Source organism: Tachysurus fulvidraco, chromosome 20 (assembly GCF_022655615.1).
Source record: "Tachysurus fulvidraco isolate hzauxx_2018 chromosome 20, HZAU_PFXX_2.0, whole genome shotgun sequence".
Taxonomy (NCBI): Eukaryota; Metazoa; Chordata; class Actinopteri; order Siluriformes; family Bagridae; genus Tachysurus; species Tachysurus fulvidraco.
The window spans coordinates 21,585,490-21,601,762 of NC_062537.1; the positions used below are offsets into that span (position 1 = coordinate 21,585,490).

The 16,273-nt window shown below is 43.1% G+C and overlaps 1 protein-coding gene across 3 annotated transcripts in view; it reads right to left on the minus strand.

The window, feature by feature from the left end:
* Positions 1-505: 505 nt before the first annotated feature.
* erbin (erbb2 interacting protein) overlaps positions 506-16,273 on the minus strand; it is a 55,653-nt gene continuing 39,885 nt past the window's right edge. For 2 of the 3 annotated variants that reach the window (XM_027162351.2, XM_027162349.2), the window contains 12 exons: positions 15,597-15,718; positions 13,279-13,437; positions 12,690-12,866; positions 12,450-12,567; positions 12,035-12,218; positions 9,736-11,128; positions 8,127-8,225; positions 6,379-6,435; positions 4,167-4,355; positions 3,939-4,031; positions 3,263-3,337; positions 506-2,677 (listed from right to left, as the gene is read on the minus strand). In XM_027162351.2, the coding sequence (XP_027018152.1) occupies positions 2,570-2,677; positions 3,263-3,337; positions 3,939-4,031; positions 4,167-4,355; positions 6,379-6,435; positions 8,127-8,225; positions 9,736-11,128; positions 12,035-12,218; positions 12,450-12,567; positions 12,690-12,866; positions 13,279-13,437; positions 15,597-15,718 (2,774 nt within the window). In that variant the 3' untranslated portion in view covers positions 506-2,569. The remainder of the gene's footprint in view (positions 2,678-3,262; positions 3,338-3,938; positions 4,032-4,166; positions 4,356-6,378; positions 6,436-8,126; positions 8,226-9,735; positions 11,129-12,034; positions 12,219-12,449; positions 12,568-12,689; positions 12,867-13,278; positions 13,438-15,596; positions 15,719-16,273) is intronic. The other variant, XM_047804552.1, reaches the window with a different exon arrangement.

Sequence of the window (16,273 nt, forward strand, 5' to 3'; positions counted from 1 at the left end):
CTGCTTTAATCATCATCATCATCTCTCTCTCTCTCTCTCTCTCTAACAAACAAACACACACACACACACACACACACACACACACACACACACACACACACACACAGCTGTAAAAGGTGTGTTGAATGGTTCAGTTCACTAACCAGCTCAACTGCTCAGTGACAATGTTGCTGACCGTCCTCACTGATCATGAAAGGGCTTCGTCTTGGAAACTGTTTACTGACCTTCAGATAAAATGAGACCAGAACTATGTTCTGCTTTACTGCCCCACACTGGGGTCACACACTGGGGTCACACACTGGGGTCACACACTGGGGTCACACACTGGGGTCACACACTGGGGTCACACACAGCCCTGCCTTAAGATCAGAAAATGTTCAAAATGAAAAAATCTGAATTTAGCAAAAACATCTTCAAAATCAAGACAAACATTTAAATCTATGAAGCCAGAATCACCGCTTTATTCACACAGCAACATTCCACACGAAAAAAGACATAACACTCGTTTGTAAAAGACCGTCGGTTTATTTTTTTTCTTTCCACAGGATACCATGAAACTTAAAATTATGTACAAAATCTGGAATGTAGAATAAATGCATAGCGATCATCTTCACGTAGCTGCTTCCAGAGAAAGCGTTAAAATCGCTATCCATTTAAAACCGCCGCTGTGGTGGGATTTATTGCTGGTCTTTACAAACTAAAAGGTCAGTGATGCTGTGACGAAACACAAAGGAAACTCATGAACGGTTTCTAAAGCACAAAATAAATAGACAAATGCAGGAGAGGTCGAACATTCGAGTTGCACATTTTAACTGATAAAGATTTCAATTTGATCTCCAGATTGTCACGTTATTTTTGTCAGATTTAATTGGTGATAAAATGTACAACAATCACAGGGTGTTTATTTAATCATCCATGTGGGAAAACAGCGCTGATCGAGTGTGAGGACAGACAGAAGTCCTCCCGTCCCAGCAGACGGAGGGAGAAGAACAGGATTCTCTGCTTTTACAGAGTTACATCTTTGTGTGTAGACGGACGTCACGACGAGTCGAAATAAAAAGTCGGGACACTAAGTCGTCTGAACCGACTTCACCACAGAGACGACGATCGTCAGTGTTTAACTCTGTATTTTAATCCACACACCGATGAAGTGAATTTGGCTTTGAATTCATCCACGTAGAGCTTCAGAACCATGATGATTTACATCCAGAATAAAAATCAGCGCAGGAGTGATTTCATGCAGGAATTTCACACAGAACGACATTCATTTTTTGTGTACATACAGAGCAGGAGACCAAGTAAAAGTCTCTGTAAGCCTTTCAGCTCCACTGTCATGGTTCAGATCTCAGGATCAGTGTTTAACCATCAGCATGGTGCAGAGCTCACTGACATGGACCACGGAGCCATTCAGGGTATCAGGCTTTCTCTTTTACAGTATTAAACCACACACAGACTTGAGAACAGCTTTGCAAAATATTCAAAAATGCTGTTTCCTATGTTGTCTAAAAGATTTACAGTATAAAATTCTATCACAAAAAATGCAGTACTAAAAGAATTCCTCGTTATTTTTTTTCTTAAATGCACTCTGATAAGCCTTCGTTCTGAAAGTGAAGTCTTGCTATTGCTCTCATGAAAAGTCAAAAGAAGGTCACAACCTTTCTCTCATTAGACTTGTGAAGGTCAGACGGCAGCGTCCAGGTCCTCTTCAATCGCCCGTCTGTGTTCACCGCACCACAAGCTAACACAAGTGACTCAACACTGCAACTACTGAACCAACAGTTCAGCGATCACAGAGTCGAGTTCAGAGTGAAATAAAAACGTCGGAGTGGCGGGTGTGGCCTTAGTGGTGGGTGTGGCCTTAGCGGTGGGTGTGGCCTTAGCGGTGGGTATGAACTGATTAGAGGTGAGGAAAATCATTCATCTTCAGAGGAAGCCCTTTATGTGGAGACCCATTAAATATCTCTGCACTCTTTCATCCTTCAGATCTTCTCCTTCTCCTCAGTTCCTCTTCACCACATCTCATGCACATTTCAGGTAGAGGTTCTTTATAGAACAGTTTGGTTCTAATGGAGTAGAGAGAGGCTCGAGAGCCGTGACAGAATGTCCTATTGATGACGTGTGGATGTGGTTAAAGATTCCTTAAAACAAACCCGTTCTACATTCAGAATCTGCTCTCAGCACGTAGCATAAACCTCCAGATCAACAGCTCCACAGGTCAGAAAACTGTCTTAAATAAGAAAAAATACAAAGGAAATAAAATGTTTAAAAATAAAAATAAAGGCATGCTGATGTCAGCACACAGAGAGCCCCGCCCCCTGCTGGTCATCTCCTGGTACTCTATGGTGAATGATTAAAAATGTGTACAAAAAGCACAGTTTAGTCGTGCGTGTTGTTTCTCCCACAGTCAAAGCTGGTGCAGAGACTCCGCCCCCACGCCGCAGTGGTTTCTCCCCGTTTTATAACGACTCTCACATCCTTCCATTAAAACAGTTCAGCTGTACATGTCGACTCCGCCTCCTTGTACGAAAATAAAAGTGTACATTCATACATCTCGGGTCCTGTGGATTCTCTACGCTGCCATGTCTCTGATGATGACCAGGTCCACTGTGCTGAGGAAGTTCTTCAGGAGGGACACGGCGTAACCATGATCAATGTTGACAAAGTTGTAACCATTTGCCTGTGACAAAGACAAGACTTATGAGCTGATGGACCTGATAATCAGTATATATTATATCAGGAGATAAAGAGAAGGAGCCAGAAATTAAACAAACAATAGGAAGTAAACTGGAGGAGGTGAAGAGGAGGAGGAAGTGAAGAGAAGGAGGTAAAGTGGAGGAGGTAAAGAGGAGGAGGTGAAGAGGAGGAGGAAGTGAAGAGAAGGAGGAAGTAAAGGGGAGGAGGTAAAGGGGAGGAGGAAGTGAAGAGAAGGAGGAAAGAGGAGAAAGTAAAGAGGAGGAGGTGAAGAGGAGGAGGAAGTGAAGAGAAGGAGGTAAAGGGGAGAAGGTAAAGGGGAGGAGGTAAAGGGGAGGAGGTAAAGGGGAGGAGGTAGTGAAGAGGAGGTAAAGGGGAGGAGGAAGTGATGAGAAGGAGGTAAAGGGGAGGAGGTAAAGAGGAGGATCAAGTGAAGAGAAGGAGGTAAAGAGGAGGAAGTAAAGAGGAGGGAAAGAGGAGGAAGTAAAGAGAAGGAGGTAAAGAGGAGGAAGTGAAGAGGAGGAGGTAAAGAGGAGGAAGTAAAGAGGAGGAGGTAAAGAGGAGGAGGTACCTGGATGATCTTGTCTCCTGGTTGGAGGAGTTTAAAAGCAGGTCCCTCAGGCTGAACTCTTGTTACAAATATCCCCTTTTAAAGAAAACAGTAGTAATAATTAATCATCTGTGAGATCAAAGTGAATCAGAACCAAACAAAATATATTAATTAATTAATTTAAATAATGTAGCACAATTTCACTAGTAATGTAATTTAACTACAAAACACAGCTGTAAAATTATTGGCACCCCTGCATCTGCAAGGTTGGAGATACCGGGGCTTGAAGGAATGCAGTGTGTCTGTGTGCGTGTGTGTGTGTGTGTGTGTGTGGTGTGTCTGTGTGTGTGTGTGTGTGTGTGTGTGTGTGTGTGTGCGCGCGCGCGCGCATGCATGCGTTTGTGCGACTCGGAGTCAGTCGTCTTTCTCCTGTGTTAACTGCTTGAGGTTTTGCACACACAGCTGTAGATAAATCAGTAAACACGACACTGCAGGAGTCTTAACTGAAAATGACAGGTTAATAATTCTGCTTCCAGGTAAAAAGAGGCTTATTTGTAATTCTAAAAGCATTATTTTGTTTGTTTTGTGAAAATCAGGAAGCTTCTATTTCAGTCAGAAAATGTGTTGTAAAGGTGGCAGTGATTCTGTAGCTGACTGTAAGTGACATTATTGTACAGTTATGAAGTGACACACGTACGTTATCGTCAGGGTGGAACGGATTCCCTCGGCCTCCCACACCTCCTGATATACTGAAGCCCAGCTCAGGATTCTTCTCGATTTTTACGTGCATCTGAACACCACAACACACACACGCACACGCGCACACACACACACACACACACATTAGTTTCACCATCACATCTGACAAACTATTGTACAGATAAATGCACACTGATAATCATCTATAGCTGGCTTTAGGTGGTACCTCATGTGGCAGGCTGTCGTGGGGGTGGCGGGGGGGACCCGGGGGCTGCTGGGACACTTTGAGCATCAGATAGTCGATGAGCTGCTCTCGGGAGGGATGACGAGCCATCGGTACCTGAGTACAGTTCATCTGAGAGCGGAGGGGAGCAGGAGGAGGAGGAACGCACATCTGACCGTTCATCAAAGGCACCTAAACACAACACAAAGGATGTCAGACACACAGTAATCTGTACAACCTCATTCACCTGAACGCATCTGATCATTTGTTGAGGTTTCTGAAATTAGTTTCAGCTCATTTTTCTCTCACACCTTTAGCATCTTTTGACTGTTAAGAAAAATAAACCTGTGGAGTTTTTAGAAAGGATTTATAACAGAACTTTCACACTGTATTAACATTCTTTTGCACTCTCAGTGAACTGATCGAGCGAATGTTCGTTTGATTTTCACATTTAGGTGAAGAAAAAGCTGTGAACCGTGTGACTAGGTTCTAAAGCACTGGAACTGAAGGGTTTATAACAGAAAAATTAAGTTCATGTACTTTGTTCAAAGACGAACAACTCGTGCTGTTTAATACTCGTTAGTTTTTAAATCATTTCTCTCACATACATCAGCCCACAGATCTTTCCTACCCCACCCTGTGGTTCGGGGAGGTAACAAGCTCTGTGTGAGGAGCTAAGGCTACTCAGAATAACTGCCTGGACAACGTGATGATAAACACGATGCTTTCTTCATCTTTTATTCTTAAATTGTAAAGAGTATGATTCTGATGCAGACCATGCAATAATTCATCCATTTAAATGAACTAAAATATGCTCATGTTCTTATCATAATGTCATTGTTAATTCTGCTCCTTCCATTTATTTTTAATGTCCTTACAGTTGAGTCCTATTTATTTGGGCAGTTTTCTGATTTAAAAAGCACACACAGTTTCTGCATCGTCACAGCTTTAAGAGGTTTTCATATTTTGGTCGGTTTAAGTCATCGTATTTTATATCAGCTGCTTAATTCTTAGATCCCAGATCTCTTCAAACATGAGCGCAAACACACAGCAGATTGATTTTAGGAACACAAAGAACATGTGACTGACCCTGGCAAAGCTGAGATCATGAAACTAATCTACAAAACCCTGCGTTAAACGAGTAAATTAGTCAGAATACCAAGATACATTAGCATGATAAACAACATAGTGTAGTTTCACTGTCTAACACCAGGGGGCAGACGGAACCACCAAAAACACTTCATATGTGCAGACAAGAGAGGATGAAGGACATAAATAACAGCATGGAAGCCTAATAACAGCACATAAAAAAGCTAAAACTATGTAAAGCTCTGCTGTGAATGAAGATTATTGTAATTACAGATTAATTTCAATCAAATAAATGATTGTGTTTGTGTTTATATAAACTCTCTAAACACGATGAAGGTTAGGATCTGAGTTTATAATATTTATATTGTAATATTTATTAATTATTGCCAAACCCATAGTGACTTCACTTCCTTCTACCATTTTAAAGGTCATCTTGCAGCAAACCTCATCTTCAAACACCTTTCACTTTGCTTTGGCTGCGAGTCTTTTATAATAAAGCGCCCTTGATCGTTATAAAGCTACAATATAAACAGAACATATTGATGTTCCTCTTATTAATTAATTATTAATTATGAGTCATAATGCACCAAACGGTGCAGATATAAGACAGTGTTGGTCATGTGTTCAGCTTTGTGTTGGAGCTGAAGGCTTGGAGGAAGATCGGCTCATAGAAGAATATTCTCAGAAGTAACGTCCGTCTCTTCCTCCCTCGTCTGTCCGACACTGCTTGTGTAATGTCCATTAATTAGTGGTAATTAATCACCTCTGGGGCAGAGCTTCCTCCTCCGCACTGTGTGTCTGTACTATAAGACTTTTCTAAAGCTGTTGACTTTACATTCTTTCCCTCACTCACTCAGTCTAAACCTGCGGTTATAATCTCCAGATCCATTAATAACAGGGAAAAAAAATGTTGAACTCAAACGTATGTTTTTTTGTTCCCTCGTGGGTCACTTCCTTATTCTAATGACATAAAGCAGTGTGAGGATCAGGGACAAACATGAGGCTAGACATCGTCCTCCTCCTCCCCAGATGTCGGCCATATCAGTGACACGGAGACACCCGAGTACCTGTTTGTCTTTAGTTAACCAAATTAAAGAAGCTCAGCTAGTAATGAGGTTAAACCTACTTTTCTGTGTGAGTCAATGGTGTAGCCTTGTTGTCCATAAGGTCCAAAGCTCTCGTCCTACAAACACACAAGCACAACCTTAGAACGTCTACGTTAGAAAACCAGCTGATGTTTCGCTCTGTGAGTTACTCTTTCTGTGAAACAGAACGTTCCTGCTGCAGTTCACCTGCTCATGAATAATTCACACCAGGATTTAAATAGAAACCTATCAGGATATTTTTACCAAAATCAGATTTCCAGAACTAAGCAGAATTTAAGACTGAGTTTTAGATTTTGACCTCAGGAGAATCTGCATGCTGCAGTATCTAAGGTATACGTGTGGACCAGTAACCCTGGGCTTTCCTCCTTCACTGCACTTAACACTCACGTAGAAATATTAAATGGAATAAACAGATCATTAAACTTTTATAAAGCTCAGCAGACTTAATGACTCCCTGCGTTAAGTCTTAGAGATTAACAGTGACTTAACCCTTAACACCAGAACACACACACGAATAGCAGAAGTATTGAAATTCATTAAATACACTTAAGACACACAACACACAAACCGACAGGACGTTAATACAGCGTTGTGTCCAAGCTGAACATACACAACACTGACAAAGGATGCAAAGTGACAGATTGCAAAAAGAAATGAAGTACAAATTATTGAGGGTTAAGAGCGAGGGTCAGAACAAGAGGGTCAGAACAAGAGGGTCAGAACAAGAGGGTCAGAACAAGAGGGTCAGAACTTCAGTCCGAAACAAGAACATCCAGACTGTACACAGATACCTGACTGGAATAAGTCCACATTCACATTTCAGTGGCACAATATCATCCTGATGGTTGACAGAGACACTGTTAGGTCCTTAATGCTAGACGCTGTAGGACACATTGAGGTTCAGGTGGTTAAAACGTTACTGCAGACGTCACCCAGTAAAACGAATCTTAAACCCAGTGTAAAACGAACGCAGTCTAAACATTACTTTAAAAATGATGAACTGAAAATGAAGCCCTTCACACAGGTCGGTGGAGTAAACACCATCCTTACAAGCACAACTCTGTCATTTTACAGCTACACACATTAGAGTAATGTGTTGGGTTTCTCTTCTCTGCCCTCAGACAATTCTGTCCTCGTCACCCTGTTTTTCCACCTGAACATTAATCTGATCCCTTTCCTCGTGTCCAGACAGCCAGCTCTGATTTTATACAAAAGGTCCCTGCTGCACTGGGAGGAAAGTACTGACCCTCACTGCTGTTCATTTGTTTTAAATTAGGAGATGATGGTCATCAATCTCAAAGTTATGTGGAAAAAGTAAAGTGACGTGACGTACGGCTAAGTACGGTGACCCAGACTCAGAATTCGTTCTCTGTGTTTAACCGATCCAAAGTGCACACACACACACACACACACACACACACACACACACACACACACACACACTCACACACACACTCACACACACACTCACACACACACTCACACACACACTCACACACACACTCACACACACACTCACACACACACACACACACACACACACACACACACACACACACACACACACACACACACACACACACACACACACACACACACACACACACACACACACACACACACACACTTATTCCAGTGCAGGTGAACTGATTAAATGAAGATGAATAGAGAACAGCCCATTAGAACCCACACTGCAGGCTTGGGAGAAACACTGGGGAGGTTTACCAGGAGGTTATGAGGTTTAATCCCTTTTGGTACATGTACTCACGCTGGGCCTGTGGACTCCAAGCTGCCGTCCATCTACAATGCTCATGGCCAGAGAGCTCTGACTACCACTGAGAGTGACCAAAGACCGAGACAGCATGGTCTGAGAGCACACACACACACACACGACATACACGCACACACACGACATACACACACACACACACACCATACACACACACACACACGACATACACACACACAACATACACACACACACCATACACACACACACACACACGACATACACACACACACACGACACACACACACGACATACACACACACACCATACACACACACACCATACACACACACACCATACACACACACACCATACACACACACACCATACACACACACACACACACGACACACACACACGACACACACACGACACACACACACGACATACACACACGACATACACACACGACATACACACACGACATACACACACGACATACACACACACACGACACACACACACACACACACACACACACGACATACACACACACGACATACACACACACACACACGACATACACACACACACACACGACATACACACACACACACACGACATACACACACGACATACACACACACACGACATACACACACACACACGACATACACACACACACACGACATACACACACACACGACATACACACACACACGACATACACACACACACGACATACACACACACACACACGACATACACACACACACACACGACAGACACACACACACACACGACATACACACACACACAAGACAAACACACACACACACGACATACACACACACACGACATACACACACACACACGACATACACACACACACACGACATACACACACACACACAACATACACACGCACACGACATACACACGCACACGACATACACACGCACACGACATACACACACACGACATACACACACACGACATACACACACACGACATACACACACACGACATACACACACACATGACATACACACACACATGACATACACACACACATGACATACACACACACATGACATACACACACACATGACATACACACACACGACATACACACACACGACATACACACACACGACATACACACACATGACATACACACACGACATACACGCACACAATGGAGAATTAAGTGAACATGCATTAGTGATACAGAGAGCTGAATACATGCAGGGTGTTAATAAAGTGAAGGTGTTAGTGTGTTAATGTGTTAATGAAAGAAACACACATGCAGAACAATTCACACACAAACACTGAGTAATAATATATTAAAAGGAGCATTCTGGTCAGAGTTACTGTTTATAGCTGCAAAAAATGGGAACAGGAACAGGAACAAGCTCCCTATGTAGAAAAGTGTGTAAACTGCTACTGTATAAAACACCAGGGATGTGCGGTTACAGAACATTAATCTGCAGCATCTCCACCTCCCTCACACCAACCAACCTGTCATGTTATATTCTGTATAACTGGAGAACATTTGGGGGAAAAAAATCTAGATCTGTTGAGCCTGAGAAGTCCATTAAGTCTATTAACAGCATTAAAATGTTAAACCCCTTCTTGTCTCACTTACCATCTTCTCCATCTTCTTGGACTCAATGTGCCTCATAACCTGGTCTCTCCAGTCAGCCGGCACCCTGCCACCACCACCAGGAGCTCCATCCAGAAGCGAGTGCTCAGATTTCACCCGAACGTTGGGCCGCTTGCTTGGGCTGCCTTGCTGGTAGCTGAAGTCACAGACAGACATGGTTCTCTCAGGGAGCTCGTGTGGTTGTGGACGGGTGCTGTGTGGGCGTGGTGCGTTCCCCTCATCCACACTGTAAGTGCGGGCTGAAAGAGGTCTCGGGAGATTCATCTGTGGAGGAGCTCGGGGCATACTGTGGATCTCTCTGTAGCTCACGTAGTCACCGTCAGGGCCAGGGACACGGCGAGGTTCAACCATCACCATAGATGCATTGGAGGCGGTGCTGCTCTGCCTCTGCACAGGGTTTCTCTGTACACCGGGGGGCAGAATGCGATCCTTGGCCCACATATCCGGTGTTTTGGGTGGGCCACGCTGCTGAGGCTGGTGGGGGTATGGAGGCGCATTGTTGCGATTGGAGAAGTTGGTGTTTGCAAAGGAGAGCTGAGGAGGGAGATAGGACTGATCGGGGGGCACTGGGGTACGCTGGCACCAGAAGTTCTCTTTAGGCATAGTGCTGCTTGCATACTGGACATTATACTGAGGTGGGGGGGCAACGGGATAACGAGCCGGACCTCTGGAGCTGGAATTCAGGAGGTCAGAGGAGGAACCCGAGGAACCAGGGTGGACCTGCAGCGGCTGCTCGTCAAGCAGCGAGGCTGATTTGGAACGAACAATGCTCTGGCACTGTGGGCCCGGGACAGCCGGAGAACCCACCACACACTCGTACGGAGGAACCTCACCTTCCATGGAGTACAGCTTCATTCCACCAACCTCCATGTTGCTGACGCTCTGAGATTTCATCACGGTTGCTGGAGGACATCTCTTCTCAGGAGTCAGTTCCTCCGTGCTGCGAGACAGAGACATGTCGCTGGACACCATAACCACCCGGACAACTTCGTGCTTAGTCATGCCTTCCCCCTGCTGTGTTTGGATGTTCTGGTTCCCACTGTTAAAGTTCTCCACAGAGCTGGTGTTGTTGTTGCTGCTGAGCCTCGTCTCCCCTGTGGAAGTGCTCTTGGTCTTCTCCGTGTTTTCATAAGAGACGTTCATGTTGATCTGATCCCACTTGCTGTAGGACTCGGACACACCATTGTTAATGTCCTTCTCAATGAGCGCCAGCTTCTCCTCCATGGAAAGCTCGTAGTCAGACATGTTGGTACCTGTTTTACTCTCGTAGGTGTGCTGGTTCTTCAGCACAGCCTGCAGCGAGGTATCCGAGCCATTACAGTTCTGCAGTAGTGGAACGGTCTCCTTCAGCTGATTCAGGTTCTCATCCTCGTGCCTAAAAGACATTTTATTTATTTATTTATTTATTTATTTATTTATTTATTTAAAAAAAAAAAGAAAAGAAAAGAAATTTCAAAAACGTGTGTGCAATTTAACGTAAAGTTTTGTGTATCCGTGTCGTGTATCCGTGTCGTGTATCCATGTCATGTATCCGTGTCGTGTATCCATGTTATGTATCCGTGTCGTGTGTCCGTGTCGTGTATCAGAGTTGTGTATCAGAGTTGTGTATCAGAGTTGTGTATCAGAGTTGTGTATCCGTGTCGTGTATCCGTGTCGTGTATCAGAGTTGTGTATCCGTGTCGTGTATCCGTGTCGTGTATCCGTGTCGTGTATCAGAGTTGTGTATCCGTGTCGTGTATCAGAGTTGTGTATCAGAGTTGTGTATCCGTGTCGTGTATCAGAGTTGTGTATCCGTGTCGTGTATCCGTGTCGTGTATCAGAGTCGTGTATCCGTGTCGTGTATCCGTGTCGTGTATCCGTGTCGTGTATCAGAGTTGTGTATCCGTGTCGTGTATCAGAGTTGTGTATCAGAGTTGTGTATCAGTGTCGTGTATCAGTGTCGTGTATCCGTGTCGTGTATAGGTTACCATTACAATAAATAAGTGTGTGCACATTTTAATTAAACATCACAAAAAATAAATGTGCTGCTATAGTTACATATCAGTATTTATATTTACTCATTCTATTCTGGGTGAGACTGACAAATACTAGTTCTGTGGGGCTGGGATTTGAACTCACAACCTCCTGATCAGCAGCCGAGAATCTTAATGACTGAGCTTCTTAGCATGGCATTAAACCAAAATCATTTTGTTTTGACCTGCACATATAAACAGCTTCAATCTGTAGGAGATTCCTGATGAAATGTCATTGTGCAGATGATGATGATGATGATGATGTGTACCTGTTCTTGGGGATGAGAGGGACCTTGGTCTCTCTCTCAGGAGTACACAGTGAGTTGTCCTGGCTGCTGTCTGTGGTTAAAGACACAGAGTCAGACATGCGGGATGGTGAGGAACAGTTACTATTGTTCTGGTTACTGTTGGCCACCGTCTCATCCAGCAACGAGTCTGCGTCTTTACTGTCATCTGAAGCAGGACAGACAAGAAATTATATTAGTGTGTGTGTGTGTGTGTTTGTAGATGTGTGTATGTGTGTGTTGTTCATCTTAAGTTTCCAAGTACTTGTTAATATATCTGTGCCTTATTTATTGTTTATTTGCTTGTTAATTTATTAATTCATTTATTCAAAAGTTATTTAGATATTTTCACAGTTTAGTCTTAAAACATCTTCAACCAGGATAAAATAAGGCCCAGTACCCTTCTTGTCTTTGCTGAGTGCCACCACTTTGGGCTGGTTGATGGAGATCTCAATAAGAGGAGGTCTCATCTCTGCGATCTTCATCTCCTCTTCATCAGATGACAGCTCCTCTGATTCCTGCAACAAAAAAGAAAAAACACCACGCAATTTGTGCGTCAATGAACCAGAATATGCAACATGGACACACCCCTGAACCCCCAGAAGAGGTTTTGCTGATTAAAGTTTCCATGATTTATGACCTCAAGTGTGTCCTCGTAGTTAGCCGTGGGTCCTGTGCTCTCTGAGCTCTTCAGTGGGATCCACTCCGTGTCACAGTTATCTGGAACATCTCTCAACTCAGGTGGAGTAAAATTCTGGACCGGAGCCTTGGACTCCGGTTCAAGTGCTTTACCGTTGGTACACAGGGAGTCAATCACCTGGAGAAGAACAGATCGAAGGCCAACAAGTTACCTCTCAGTGCCGGACCCAAACACACATAATGGGAGGGTTGCATCATTAACAGCACGTGGACCGGGTGATCCGCTGTGGAGACCCCAAACAGGGAACAGCCACAAGATACACAAGATCATTATATTTCTAGTCAGAACCAAACTAAACTAAATGTTATCCTGATTTAGACCCAGGAACGTGACTATGCTGATTTCATGCCATTAAATATAAAGTAAATGTTTTTAAATACTGTTAGACGTGTGATTCACATCACAGTTACACAAGTTTCACAAATAATGTCCATGTTGGTCCTAGTTTTGTTTTATCCAGCATGCAGCTCTTCACCTTCTAGATGTTTATGAAAAATGATTGTTTATGGGAGTAAGTGCGAGTGCTCACCTTCACTCCTACACTCTGCACTCCAATGTGGTTCCTCTCTCCAGCCGTCTCGTCTCCAGATTCATCCTCTTTGAGGCGGTGAGCGACAGACTGCGCTGTTTTCACCATGTTCTTCAGCTCGTCAGGGTACGGTGTGGGGTAACGCCTCAGATTCCCTTCCTGAACACACACACACCATAATACGCTTTAACAACTTCCTCACTGTACCGGTTTTTGTGCATTTATATTGTGGTTGTGATTCAGGTCATCTCAGGAACGACAACTTCACAGCGTGAGATTAAATCTCAGCCTTCTGTTCTGACCAAATGGACAGTGTGGATACTCAGACGGTCAGGGGCTATCAGACAGGGGCTATGAGACAGGGGCTATCAGACAGGGACAGCTTGAAGGACTGCGTGTGTTTTTGGAAAATTAACACCGGACACGCGCACACACACACACACACACTCACACACACACACACACACACACTCTCACACACACTCGCCAGGAGGCTAAACACAATCTCAAAGCAAGATAAACAGACTGTGAGCATATTACAGAGAGAAAAACATGGAGAATAAAAATCACAGTAATATCAATGAAAAGAAAGCAAAAGTTTGTACACCCTTAGATCAAGTGATTATTCCATGTAGCAAAAACCACTATAACTGAATCTAAACATATTATTATTAGTTACACAAACTCATTTCAAAAAGTGCTAAATTTGTGTATTTTATTTTATTCTTCCTCTAATTTAAAACTCCATCGACTCCCTGAAATTATTACACACGCTGGGACAGAAACTTAGTCTAATTTTCATCTTCTGACAGATTTCATGTCATTGTGGTGTAGAAATCTAAGCAGGTGCTCACACACTTCCTCTAAACGAGAGGACGATCCAGGCGTAACACACAAACACAACATGCCATGCAAGCATTATAGGCTAACTTCATGGCAAGATGGAGGCAGGTAAAGTGAGATGTAGTTCTTAGTATTAAAACAACAGAATTTTTACAGTATTTAAACTGCGTCAATAAGAACACATGATGCTATATATACATAATGCTATATGAGGACCTTCACTTTAATGATCAATAAGAACCTGATGAGGTTCTCTGTATTATCGGAGTTATCTAGTGTCATTAAGAGCATTGCAGTCCATTAATATACGTTTAACGGTCATTCTTGTTACAGAAATCTCATGTTGTGGATTCTTTACTGTCTAAAGGTAAAGCATGTGCTGTAAGTCTTGAGTGTCCAATTCAGTATCTTGTGTATACAGTCTGATTGTGTCTGGATTCAAAGAGGAAGCTGAATATATGTTTATATTCATTTCAGTAAGTCACCTGTAAAACCCAAACATCAATCTGGCTGAATCTGTCACTCTCACACCCTAAACATACCCCCCCCACACACACACACCCACCCACATGTTTACAGTAACATTAGTGTTACTAGTGACCACCAGAAGTGAGGGATGGTGTGGTTCTTTTCCCCTCCACTGTGTAACCTTATCCCTGGGTCTTAGATCCTATCAGATATTCGTTACTGCTACAGAAGCCGTCGCTGACACACGTGGTGTTGCTTCAAGCTTTAGATTTTCTTACAAGAAAACTCAATATGTGGCTATGAATCGTAGGTAGGTGTGAAGTCCATGTGATCAAGTCTCACTTGTGGGATATATATTGGAAAACCATGGCAACCGTCAATGAACCCCAGCTAATGACCAATGCATGGCAAGACAAAGACATAAATCCAGTCCATGTCATTATACGGAAATACAGTTAGTCACTTTCTAAAATAACACAGTAGTAATGTATTCATCACTGTAAGGCTTTATAGTACAGAGACCTTTTACACCTGTAACACTTTACATAAATGTATGAGACAGAGACAGACAGAAAGAGAAAGAGAGAGAGAGGAGAGAAAGAGAGAGAGTAAGAGAGAGAGAGAGAGTGAGAGAGAGACAGACAGAGAGAGAGAGTGAGAGAGAGTGAGAGAGAGACAGACAGAGAGAGAGAAGAGAAAGAGACAGACAGAGAGAGAGTGAGAGAGAGACAGACAGAGAGAGAGAGAGAAGAGAGAAAGAGAGAGTGAGAGAGATAGACAGAGAGAGAGAGAGAGAGAGACAGACAGTGAGAGAGAAGACAGAGAGATAGAGAGAAAACAGAGAGAGAGAGACAAACAGACAGAGAGACAGACAGACAGAGAGAGTGAGAGAGAGAGCATGTTAAAGGTTCTGCACAAGGTGGACAGGGGAACCCCAAAGAGGAGCAAGAGAAAGGGTGGAACAACAGCAGGAGGTATAAAAAACAAAAAGAAAGAAAAGAACTAACCCTTGAAGGAGCCTCTCTCTCATCCTTGTCTTCATCACACTCGAAGGCCACTTGCGCTCGCTGTTTACGCTGTTCTTCCCACAGGGTGGGGTTAAAGCTCTCACTGTCTGAGTTCTGAGAGTCTGCATGAGAGACAATGTTCAGAGATCAGGAGGCTGAGGCATGTTACACAACAATCTGTGCTCTGTATCTCAATGTGTGTGTGAGCATTTATTACAGATAAGAACTTCCTGCAGGAGAACACAAGACTTTACTGTTTACTCCAATCTCTTATACACTAAACGTCTACAGGAATAGTGTTTGTGTAGAAATGAATCTGCCTTACAGAGAGATGTGTGTCTGATGCTATACGTTTTATCTCTCTCTCTTTACACTCAAGTGGTCTTCAATAAGGAAGCACAATGACTACATTAAGGAAAAGTGATATTCAGAATTTAATTTAAAATATTTACAAGAGTAGTACAGATGACTATCATCAACTGACACGTTTCCCATTAGTTTTTTTTTACTATATATTTTGTATTGTACTGATATTTGAGTCCGAATCCTCAGCTGAACTGAGAAATAATGACATGTTCACTACATGGAGTGTTAATAAGCTTGTATATTTTACATTTTTGTAAAATCGTGTAAATATGAAAAAATGTCAATGTAGAAAGCTGTGTATAAAACTTGGT